At 40.7% G+C, this 12,477-nt stretch overlaps 1 protein-coding gene across 1 annotated transcript in view; it reads left to right on the plus strand.

The window, feature by feature from the left end:
• LOC150046523 (uncharacterized) overlaps positions 1-12,477 on the plus strand; it is a 275,398-nt gene that overhangs the window by 226,210 nt on the left and 36,711 nt on the right. Inside the window, exon 3 of the mRNA XM_090318686.1 lies at positions 12,270-12,372. Within this exon, the coding sequence (XP_090174812.1) occupies positions 12,270-12,372 (103 nt within the window). The remainder of the gene's footprint in view (positions 1-12,269; positions 12,373-12,477) is intronic.

Raw genomic sequence — 12,477 nt, forward strand, 5'->3', positions numbered from 1 at the left:
ATTTAAAAGTCTTGATTCCATGACTTTTCCTGTATCATGTCAAGCATGATACCACCAGGCCATCATGGCTATGAAAAAATACCCTCTTAGGTTCTCACTGCTTTTTTTTTCTCTTTAATTCTACTCGTATTAACTCACTGGAAAGTGAGTTCTGTTCATGAGTCCGGGTGCTTCCATTAATTATTCCATATTTCTATTTTGATTCTTGGGTATATTGTGTATGTGTCTACCCTCCAGATTTGTGGCATTCTTCAATTGCCCATGAGTCTCCTTTCAGCATCTTGAGAAGAGTTGCCCTAGATCTCTCCAATAATTACAATATTAACAGACCTTAAGCTCTTATGTTACCTTACCAGGCCAATCTAGGTCATTTGGAAAGACCTATCTGGAAATTTTAAAGGGCTAGGGAAGTAGTTCAGTGGTACAGTCTTTGCTTAGTAGGCATAAAGCCTTTGATTCAGTCCCCAGCAGTAAAATATAACAAATAAAAACATCTTTCCAGTGTTCCATTATCTTCTCCAGTAGTTTATTACACACGCCCTTGTATAATGAGGTATAGTGGGGATGGAGAGAAAGAGTAAACTAAATGAGGGGATCAATCTGGTTAAAGTACTGTACATGCAGGTATAAAATACCCTTGTGGGCCAGGAGTTTGGCCTAGTGGTAGAGTGCTTGCCTAGCATGCACGGAGGCCCGGGTTCGATTCCTCGGTACCACATACATAGAAAAAAGCTGGAAGTGGTGCTAAGGCTCAAGCGGTAGAGCTCTAACCTTGAGAAAGTCCAAGGATAGTGCTCAGGCCCTGAGCTCAAGCCCAGGACTGGCAAAAAAAAAAAGTACCCTGTGGATGTTTTTGAACAATGAACATACACTTTAAAAGAAGAATGAAAAAATATGAGCAAGTCCTGTCTGAGGTGTGGGAACTAGCGACAGGGGTAGGGAGTATGAAGAGAGAGGGTACAGAAAGGATTTTGACCTTCACATGTGTGAAACTAGAATAGTGAAACTTGAGAATGATCTGGGAAGGGAGAGCATGGTGGGGGGACTCTGGTCAAAGAATGTTGTGTGGATATAGGGACATAGCAAAATGAAAATCCCTTGCTACAAATAACTGATGCTAATAAAGATGTGTGTTCTGTAAGAGAACCCGGTATCAAAGATTCACACAGTATGTTTTCGTTTACATGAAGAATAGACAAAAGTCAGGTGCTGAATGTTGTCTCTTGGCTTCTGGTCAAGACTAGGGCTCTACCACCGAAATACATTTCCACTCCTGACTTTTAGCTGATTAATTGAAGATAAGAGTCTCACATAGTTTTCTGCCTGAGCTGGCTTCAAGCAGAATCATCAGATCTTGACCTCCTGAATAGGTGAAATTACAGGTGTATGCTACCAGCAAGATGCTTACTTTGGCTTATTTTGAGAGACTAAGATTTAAATTTAGGACTTCCTGCTTGGTAGGTAAGGGCTCTACACTTAAGCCAGGCTTTATGCTCTAATTATCCTTAGAATAAGATCTCTGTCTTTGCCTAGGCTATCCTAGAACTATGATCCTGGTGATCTCAGTCGCCTGAGTAGTTAGAATTAGAGGGCTTGAGTCATGGACATTCTGGTTCCAAATTTACCCTTTGAAATCAGAGCAGTGGTTTCCTTCCACAGGGTGGAGATGTTTGGAAGTTAGTAGAAGAGACATCAAGCCACATGGGAAGAATTGAAGATAGTGTGTCTCCTGCGTGCATGTGCACAAATGCTTTACCAAAGAAATTCAATGCAATAAATAAGCAACTTAACAAAGCTAAACCGAGGTAATTCCATCAAGTCTCAGGACAATAACAAGTGACATTTTATCTGGCTTAATGATGGAAAATATGTAGCATCAGGTGAAATTACAGCATCAGACCACAGGACAAAAAGAGCTGATAACAGAAAGCAATTTAGCTTTCTAATATTGTATGTTTAGTAGATTTTTACATTAAAGCTTTCCACCAATCATTTTATATCAGCTTAATGGTTTCCCAGAAAATAATTTTATTCCTGGCCTGTAAAAAAATATAGTTTAGCCTGTTGACTTATATTGGCAAACATAATATTGGTGAAAATAATCAATTAAATAAATCATCATAGTCTTTCACACTCTTTGCTGGTATTAAGTTACTGACTGACAGTGTAGCGGCCAGGCTTGGCACCACCTGCATCACCAGACTCGCTAATGGCTGCTGCACAGCCAAGGAGATTTGAGAAGATTAGAGGAAAGCAGTGAGGGAGCCACGGGAATCCTCCATAGGAATTAGTGAAGATGGGAGGCCCAGCCCCATGAGCATCTCTGAAACGGGGTGTGGTGACTCTGCTGGGCTGTGGAGGGGCTCCCACTATGTTCCAGGGCAATATCGTTTCTGTCCCCCCCATCAGTAGAAGTGTCCATGGTCATTTGGCATTGTCTCTTCAAGCCCTAGACTGCTGAGTTAGCCCAAGTGGAGTGTTATTTCATTTCTTCCATCCGTTTTATGGTTGTTAGGTATGGTTATAAGGTAACATTGCCCCATCCTTCATTTTGATGGCCGTGCTTTTCACTATCCTTCTAGGTATTTCTGAGAACTCCTAGATGGATCCTGTGGGGCCTGATGCCACCTGGCACTGTCTTCCACCCTTCTTAGTTCCTTATGGTCTTGGAGTTCTTGGGACTTGATGATGTTGGGTTTAACCCCACAGATGAATTAGCCAGTTGGATTATACATCTTCTGGTCCATCAAGCTCAATGCAAGGTGTAGGGAAACATACATTATAAAGTTTGCTGGAAGTTGATTAGTATCAGTTGCTTTAGTTTTCTTGGGCTGATTTCACAAGCATCTCAAAATCTGGGTGGTATATGAGCAACAAAGGTTTATTTTCCTGTTTTGAAGACTGGAAAAGGAAAGCCCAAGATGAAGGCAGATTCAGTGTCTGATGAGACACTGTTTCATAGATAGTTATATTTGTTTCTGTTGTGATAGCAAAATGCCTGAGATACTTGTTAAAGAAAGGAAATTCATTTTGCTCCTGGCATTAGAAGTTGAAAGTCCGATATTAGGCACTATCATTTGTTTGTTGCTTGTAAAGCTCCCCCACCCCCTAGGCTGAGAAGTAGCATAGGGCACCAGCCGCATGTAAAAGGGACCAAAAATATGTTGTGACCTTGCTTTATTACAAGGCCCATGTCACTCTACCCAACCAGCTTTGCACACTCCACTCCCTTCTGAGAGAAGTGTGCATAATATCCTAAAGGATTGCCACTAGCCCCACCTCTTAAAGGACCACCTCTCAAAATTGCTGTACTGAGACCAGCGCTCCATCACATGAGCCTCTGTGGAATCTATGAGTTTGGGAGCGACACAGAAACCAGAACATTGCTGTTGTGAGACATTAGTCACTGAATTCATAGCACGGACATCTCCCCATCATCAGATTGCTTTCCAAGGAGCTGCTTTCTTTGGCGCTGGCTTCCTTTTCTCATTGCTAGACGTTGTGCTCATTACTTTGAGCACTCACTCTCCTATTTTCTCTATGTGGCCATTGAGAATGACAATGGACCAGCTCTTAGCTCAGAGCTAAGATTACACACAGTAGCTTATTTTGTCTTGATAACTACATTCCTGGTCACATATTTGGCTCTACAACCAAAATTCCGGCAAATCCTTGCTTACCCATATCCATTATGCTGAAAACTGGGTCATGAGGCTTGAACTCTGGACCTAGGTGCTATCCCTAAGCTCTTCAGCTCCAGGCTACCTCCCTATCCTTGAGCCACAACCCCACTTCCCATTTTCTGGTGATTAATTGGAGATAAGAGTCTCAAGGTCTTTAGTACCCGGGCTGGTTTTGAACTGCAATCCTCAGATCTCAGCTTCCTGAGTAGCTAGGATTACAGGCATAAGCTACCGTGCCCGGCTGAAAACTGCCTTCTAGAAGTAGTATCTTTTCCTTTTAATTTTCTTATTATAAGCTTTCAACTTGTGTCCCTAACACTGCTGACCTTTAGGCTAGAGGTTTGTGGAAACTCAGATGTCTACAGAATATTGTTTAAGCTAGCGTTGGGATAGAAGAAGAAAGGGAGATCATAGCCAGCCCATGGTGTGTGCAGTGCTTTTACTGGACTGAGTATGTATGTACTTTGCATTCTCATTGTTCAGGTCTTCCACTTTTCTTTATTATGAACTTGGAGACAAGAGAAGCCCATGTGTGACCTCTGTAGGGATAGCATGGGGTGTGGAATCCCACGCTAGCCAGCATTGAGCCCACATTTTCATACTAAATGCTTCCCAGCTGCTCAGTTGCTTTGGCACTGGCTTTCTGCTCTGCTCTCCCATAAGGAGGATGATGGAAGAGTCAGAGTTCTAAACCAGTCTGCTAAGGTCAGCTTCATCTCATGTTTCCATACTACTGTTTTCTCCCAAAGCAGTTTTGGAATCAGCTTTGCCAATTTCTCTCATGTCAAACAAGACAACACCAAGACAGTTATTCTTGGCTCCAGTGTCTGCAGCCCTTGGAATTTATGCTCTGGCAGCTACTGTACAAGACTTGTGACCTACAGGTGGCTTGCTGAGGAAGGGATCACACATTTGGCTTGTTGGTTGAGACCAAGGATAAAACATTAACCCAAGTGGGTTTCACCAAAAGGATAAATTTGTGTGTGTGTGTGTGTGTGTGTGTGTGTGTGTGTGTGTGTGTGTGTGTGTTTCCCAATTCCTGGTTCTAGGGCTTGAATTGAGGGCCTGGGCACTCTCCTTCACTCAAGGTAAGTGCTTTACCTTGTGAGCCACAGCTTCACTTCCAGTTTATTGATAGAGATAAGAGTCTTATGGACTTTTCTGTCAAGGCTGGCTTTGAACCTTGATCCTCAAATCTTAGCCTCCTGAGTAGCTAGCATTACAGGTGTGAGCCACTTGTTGGCATAAATGGTAATTTTTTAAAAATTATTATTATCAAAGGAACAACTGCTAACGGGAGATGGGTCAGACCATTGTTACCTATTCTCCCAAGCTGCCCAAGCCTACTGTGCTGGCAGAGTTGTATGATCGCATGGTGCAGAAGCAGTAGGGGTCCAAGTTTATTGGGTGAATATCTGAGAGGGATAGGAAACTGAAAATGAACATTCCCACTAGCATTTTCTATATCAGTGCACTAGAATACATCGCAATGGCTTTTTTTCTCCCCTTAAATAAATATTACTACAAATTACAGATGGACAACTCAGCAGGGGCAAACTTTAAAAGCCTACCACCAGATCCCCACCAAGATAAGCAGCCCCCATGCTGAGGTGATCCTCCATCCACTCTGAGAGAAGACCAGGGCCCACAGTGGGGAAAAGAGGAGAGAGGCTTTTACAAAAATAACATAATTTGACTCCTGGAGAAAAGGAAAGGCAAAAATGCTATCTATGCTCCTTCTCCTCTCCCTTACTTGCTTCTCCTGGTAGAGGTGTTAATCGACTTAATGTTCATTAAGGTGAATCAAGACCAGAGAAGGACAGAGCAACTGCGTGAAGAGCCTGTTCTAGAGATGGCCATGTTTGAGGGTGTCCTACTGGCTCATTGGTTTCAAGATTTAAGAGGAAGCAATGCCCCAATCTTTCTCCTTCAGCTTCTGAAAGAGGAAACATAGCAAGAAATGCAATGAAGAATTTTTAGTAAATGTAGAACGTGTGATTCAGAATGATGGGAATCATTTCACTTTCTTTCTTGAACAAACATTTATTGAATGTTTATTATGTATCTCAACATGATAGTTGGTATAAAATATTTTAAAAGATGCAGTGAAGAGGGTTATCTTGGTAAAAATATAAACAAAAACAGAAAACCAAGCTTTTCCACTTTGAGAAGTAAGATAATGCCTTGGAATGATTCAAATGAGTAAGATGCCAGTCACAGTTGAAATGTTGTGAGTCATTTCTGAGTGTCTTCTTAACAATTAAGCCACTATAATCTTGGAAATTCTGCCTTTGCCTTTTTTTTTCTTACTTCCTACAACTAAATTATTTTACCACACTGACATCACTTATGTGAAACACTGACCAGATTTCTTTCCTCATATTTGTCCTCAGTTTCTCCATATATGTTGTTTCAGAAGCATCTGGTTCTGAGTCATTCAGAGCATCTGGGCAGATGTTAGGTGCATTTGAAGCTAGTATTTGCTTGTTAGAAGTCCAGTGGTACGTCTAGTTTCTTGCCCGTCAATCAAGTGTTTCTGTTTAGTATCTCTGTATATGGCATGTCCTTTCCCATCTATTGAAACAGAATTCTGGATAGACTCAACAAGAAACTATTTTGGTCCCAGTTACCTGGTGGTGTTTTCCATTTAATGAATGCAAAGATTTCAGATTGTTGTTGTTGTTGTTAAGGACATACAGCTGTCAAAGATGGGCAAGAATTCTCCCTTTTGACAAAAAATGTTGGCTCTGTGATTTTCTAAGCCACTGTAGGTGCTCACATTATCTACATAGTCATTCTTAAAGCCTAGCGTGGTGTAGGTGTGTGTGTGTGTGTGTGTGTGTGCGCGCGTGTGCACTTGTGTACGTGCATATTCACACACATAAGGGAAATGTTTGAAGTTGGAATGAAAATGAAACTGGGCCATTTTGCAGAAATTAAGCAATTACTCTTGGCTGATATAATGTCAGTTCATAAGTGACCCTTTAACAGCATTAAAGAACATCACTTGGATACTAAAAATTAACAACCTCACTAAGCAAGCAGATATATTTGTTTAGGAAAAAAATGTCTGAGAGTTACAATTGCCCTTCAGCTCATGTAGACTGCATATGACGGGACTCCACTTATCCACTAGCCTGAGGGCAGACTCAGAAACCACCATCATTTAGGACCAATAGGCTAGGACAGCCAGGTGAATCACTTCAGTGGAAGACAATGACTTGTTTACTTTTCACTAAGTTGAAAATTAAAGGTATTTCATAATATGATTTCAAAAAACCTACCAGATGTTTCATTGCATTGCATTCTTCTGGCAGCTCTATAAATTATTATTTTTAGCTCTATAAATTCTAAGAAAGGCTTATAAATTAAGATACAAAAAGCTTAGGGACAAAATTCATAAGAACTTGTACTGCAGGAGGACACCTTTTCTCTAGCTGCTTATGAAAACTAACTTTTTGGATGCTTTACAGACAAGCTAATGTCAAGTATCGACCATGTTTACTCATTTCTCTTCTTTTTTCCTTGTCTTCTTTCTCTTTCAATTTGCCAGTCTAAATATTTCAAAAGCCAGATTAGACAAATGTATTGTACAAACCACAATTTCAACTTGGGGATGTTTTTTTGCTTGACCCAAAGACACATAATTAGGAATAAATGCTGAAATGCTTTAACATAGCAAGTTTTTTTTCTAGAGTCAAGCACAGAATGGAGAGCTTTTCATTCATTTTCTTCTCTTTACTCTCTGGACTTCCAGGTTTTTTTTTTTAACATAAAAGCAAGTGTTCATAAATAACATTAGCTAGATGGACTTTATTCTGGATATTTGTTATTTACTCTGGTTCACTGCTGTGCCCCAGTGACATTAGCCCCAATTGTTTTTATTTTCTATAGTTGAGTAACAAATTACTTCTAAAAATGACATCTCAAAACAAAACAACATATATTACAACTTTTTGGGGGTTAGAGACTTGAGAGTACTGGCCTAGGAGCCCATGTAAAGTTTCAGTCAGAATGAATAACAAGAGCTACTGGCAGAAGAGATGGAGGACTATTGGTGGAGGACTGATTCCAAGATTGTCATGCCTGTTTTATAACCCCAGCTCATATTCAGTGAACCTGGAATTAGTCTCCATCTCTTAAAGGAAAGAATTATAGAACTATAATAAAGCCATTCCAGTGGCTGCATGGAATTTCTAGTTAGTATAGTTGGTAAAGGGATAGAAATAAATACCAGGCATTGAAAAAAGAAAAAGAAAATGTAAAGGGGGGCCATAATGGTATATACTTGGAATTTCAGCCCTCAGGAGGCTGAGCCAAGAAGATGAGGAGTTTAAGGCCAGCTTGAGTTGTGTAGTGACAGCCTGTTGTGGGAGGGGGGATGGGAAACATGAAAGATGTGAAAAGGAAGGAAGATAAAAAGATAACTATGCTTAAGGGTCTCTCCATTGTGCTACAATAGCTTCTATTCCAAGCTTTCTATCCTTCTATCCATCCCTTTCCTCTTTCCCTCAGGAGGCATGGCTTTAACCTCGCTACAACCTTAGTTGCTGATCTCTCACTAATAAATCTCAACAACATTCTCAACTGTTAAAAGAAAAAGTCAGCACCGACAGGCTTAGATACCCCAGAAACCTGCAGTTATGAGAAAGCCAAGTCTATGAATTCAGAAGACAAAGAGGAATGGAAGAAAAATTCCCCACAGAAAGGACTCTCTTCTAACCTGATGCATCCTGGAGTTCTGGGAAGCGTTGCTAAGGCCTCCCAGAGAATTCTCTTGGCTCCTGCCAATGCCGGAGGTGAGGAACTTGTCTGTGTGGGGCCAGAGTGACTGATTTCTCACCTGTAACACTCCTGTAGCTCCCCTGAGCTGCTTAGACCCAATCCTTCCAGCCGTTGCTTATAGTACTCAAGGTACTAAATTATCTGTCTTCCCATTATTATCCAGAGACTGCCCATCGACAGCTTTATGTCCTACCTGGAAGACTGTTCTGATCAGCCTTTCACTGACTTCCTTTCATGCTTACAACAGGCAAGAAAAGTGGCTTCTGGGACTACCAGCTCAGCCGGCACAGTCAGTCCTAATGGTCTTATCACTCGGCTACCTGCTCCTCCTTCCCATAGGGATTACCAGTTAGTATATCTGAGCCAGAGAGTCTGGCTGAAGCATCCTATTACTGTTTTATGTAAAGCACTTACAGAATTCCTAGAGGGGAGAGGAGTCTCTAAGGGAAACTCGTCTCATTAAACTGCTGCCCGCTTTCCAAGCAGCCAAAGAGGATCTGAGTAGCTAGGAGAGATGTTTGAGGGGCTTGCTGACGATAATGTACTAACCTCTGGGCACATGGGCAGCGTAATAGGGGACTGGCTTCAGAAGAGAGTGGGGGAAGTGTGGTTTTTCTCCTCTCTTCACTTTAGAGGGTTGAAGGAGAAACAAAGACATCTTTATAGACTTATAAAAATGTCCCCAGTATCAAAGTTTCTGGGTTCCTGTTCGTAAGCGCTTCTCTTTATGACTTGTTCTCTTCTTCCCCCCTTTTTTTATTAAAGAAAATTCTTTTCTGTTACTGCTCTATAGGACTCTGTACTTAGCCCCAGATAGATAAAGAAAATGGCTTCTGAAGATGTGTTTTTTTTCCCTTATACTCTGGGGAAGAAAGACCAGAAATTTCTTTAAAAGGCTTCTGGTCACAATGTCTTTCAACTCTTGATTTATAGGAGCCATACAAAGGAACTCTCTTGAAAATGGCACTCTTTTTTTCTGTTTTTTTTCCCTTTCTTCTTTGGCTAAGAAAGCATCAGAGAAAACAAGCCAAGTCCCAGGTTGACAGGATGCTGTCTACAGAGAACTTGGGGATTGCTGTTGCAAAGGTTTCCAGAGCGGACTGATGAATCTGGATGTAATGAGCTCATCAGGAGGCTCATCCTCCTGCCAGGACTCAGCTGCAGAGATAGAGAGAGAAGCAAGCCTGTAATGCAGAGTTGGACACATTAAGGCGAGGTTTTCTGAAAACTATTCTGCCCTGGAATGGAGCACAAATCGCCATCCTAGGAATTTCACACAGTGGTAGCTCAACTCATCTCCTTCTTCTGTGGGGATTTTTAGCAGGCAGTTGCAGTTACAGTAGATGGCCTGAGTGTGTGTATGTCATTCATGTGTGTCAGTACCCCTTCCAATATCTGAGAACACTTGATTATTTACAACAATCTTACAAAGAGTAAAGTATGCTTGGAGCAAAACACTCCTTTCCTAAGATACAAATTCTTTTTTTTAATTTTCAGAAATGTATAGAGAGCCCTATCATTATAGTTAAAAGCAGTATTGTTATACTTTTCTTAAGGATCTTTGTTTAGAACTGTCTTTCTCCATCATCTTTAAGAAAAGGTATAGTCAACTTATTACCTGACTTAGTAATTCCCTGAGGCATGAATGGAAATAGTGTGTCTGTTACGTCCTTGTTGAAAAGTTACTGTGTAATACATACCTTTTACCTGTCAGGGTCACTGTTTGTAGACCACATGACTGTGAACAGAGCCTTATGAAAACCCTCGATAGATTTTCAGGGACAGAGAGAACTAAGCTTTTGTTGTTACAAGACCTCAAGAATATTGGCTTGCTTGTTGTTGTTGCAGAGCTTATCCTATTCTACCTGACATTTACAATTCCCTCTCAGAAGGGGACTTCAAGTTGCCAATGGCATTGAATTTATGGGAATAATACACATTTTAGAAACTTCTCTCTAAAGGATCCATCAAAAATGTTTCATCTCTGGGCTGGGAGTTTTGCCTAGTGGTTAGAGTGCTTGCCTAGTATGCACAGAGACCCAGGTTTGATTCCTCGGTACCACATACATAGAAAAGCTGGAACTGGTGGTGTGGCTCAAGTGGTAGAGCACTAGTCTGGAGGAAAAAAGAAGCCCAAGGACAGTGCTCAGGCCCTGAGTTCAGTATCAAGGACTGAAAAAAAAAATGTTTCATCGCTAATCTAGGGATCTATATATTATAAAAACCACAAGAATGAACCCCAGGTTTCATAAAAATTTAGCTTTGTACCATTCTGCTATGGAAAGATAGGGAATTAATCACTTGTTTTTTTCATTTGCACTGTTACAACTCATCTCATGATTAAACTAATCTGTCTTTCTCCCTTGGCTAGTGTGCAATCTACTGCCTCTACAACATATGTAAATCTGCTATTTACATTTTCTCCAAATGCATTTTATCCCTTGGACAGGATTAGGGTAGAAGGAGAACATGAAGTAATCATGGAATCTGGCAGCATTCATGTCCAGAGCATAATTATTTTCTTAATGAACTCTTACATCTGCCATCTGTAGAAGGGACTTCGAAATAGATCTACTTCAGGACCAATAAGAATAAACAAAAGCTGTTTATCACATTTTCCTATTGTCAAAGGAATTAGGAAGTACTGCATGTAAAGAGTATGCACATTAAGGTTAATCATAATCATGATTATGATTACTTAAAAATTAGGAAATCCTGGATTTATACGTGGAATTGGGAGCCTGGATTTCTCAGAACAGTGATTAATGGAGAGTTTAAATACTATTGCTCTATAGAGGACGAACAGCCATGGCTCCACAAGAAAACATAGCTGGTTGCTTGAAGGGCTCTGGGGGGCACCATGAGAATCTACTGTACCTCACAACAAGTTGCCATTGGGAGAGTAGGAGTGGTTTTTATGTTCTTTTCTTTCTTTTCTCTCCATCTTACTGATCAAATGTCTGAATTTTTATTAGGTGTAGGCAATTAAATGCTTATCATTATAGATAGCTGTCAATCTGTTTCAGAGGGCTGTGAGGTTTCAAGAAGGCCAACATCCTATTTGTCACAAGCAGGATTTGCCAGCACATGTTCCTCCAACAGTCTCAGATTGTCATCAAAGCCAGGGCATTAGGTTACTAATCGTTAAACTAGTTTGGATAGTAAGCTGTGCCTACTTGGTACCAGGAGTCATTGAAATATTTAAAGTGAATAACAAGACTCTGACTTCTCACACAAGTTCTCAAGATGCAATGTGAGGGGAAAGCAAAAAGCTATATGAGCAAACATGTTTGGAAATGCCATAAGTATATTTCAACAACAGCAAGGCTTCCAAATGCCCTATTCTAATAATGCTTTCTTAACCCAGTGTTCCCCAAACTTCTTTTATCATAGACTATTTTTTGTATGCCCATTATCCACCTTCCAAGGAAAATACATAGATTGTTTTGAAAGGCCATGTGATCAGGTAAGAAGGAATTCGGAGAAACTGAGTGCAGTGCCCTACGCCTAGTTGTGACAGTAATCTGCTGTCACTTTACAGTCAAGCCATATACCCACACCCTGCCTTCGTGTCTTCATTTTCTTCATTGAAATAATAGTATGTTACAAGGATGTCAGAAAGGCCAGATGAAGGAATGGATGTGAATGCATTTTGAAAAGTTAAAAGGAAAGGAAAAGCAAATGAACTCTCTCTACTTTTCATATGAACAAGGCGGTCTACAACTGATTCAACAAGCACTCTTCTTTTTTTACAAATGAGTTCTGCACTGATCTGAGCAGGTTTTGTCTTTTTTTCAACAGACTCTCACATCGTTTTATGAATGCAGACAGCCAAGAAGAGCGGATGTTGAGTGGTTGCCAGAGTGAAATGAGCAAGCCCTGCTGCCAGCTTCCCACCAAAAAAGTAGGTGCTTGGACCATTTTATTCAAAACCAGTTCTCTCAATGAGCTATGCACTGAATAAATAACACTAAAATGTGTGTGGGACTTACTCTGCTTGGGAAACAGG

Source organism: Megascapheus bottae, chromosome 25 (assembly GCF_031878675.1).
Source record: "Megascapheus bottae isolate mThoBot1 chromosome 25, mThoBot2.hap1, whole genome shotgun sequence".
Taxonomy (NCBI): Eukaryota; Metazoa; Chordata; class Mammalia; order Rodentia; family Geomyidae; genus Megascapheus; species Megascapheus bottae.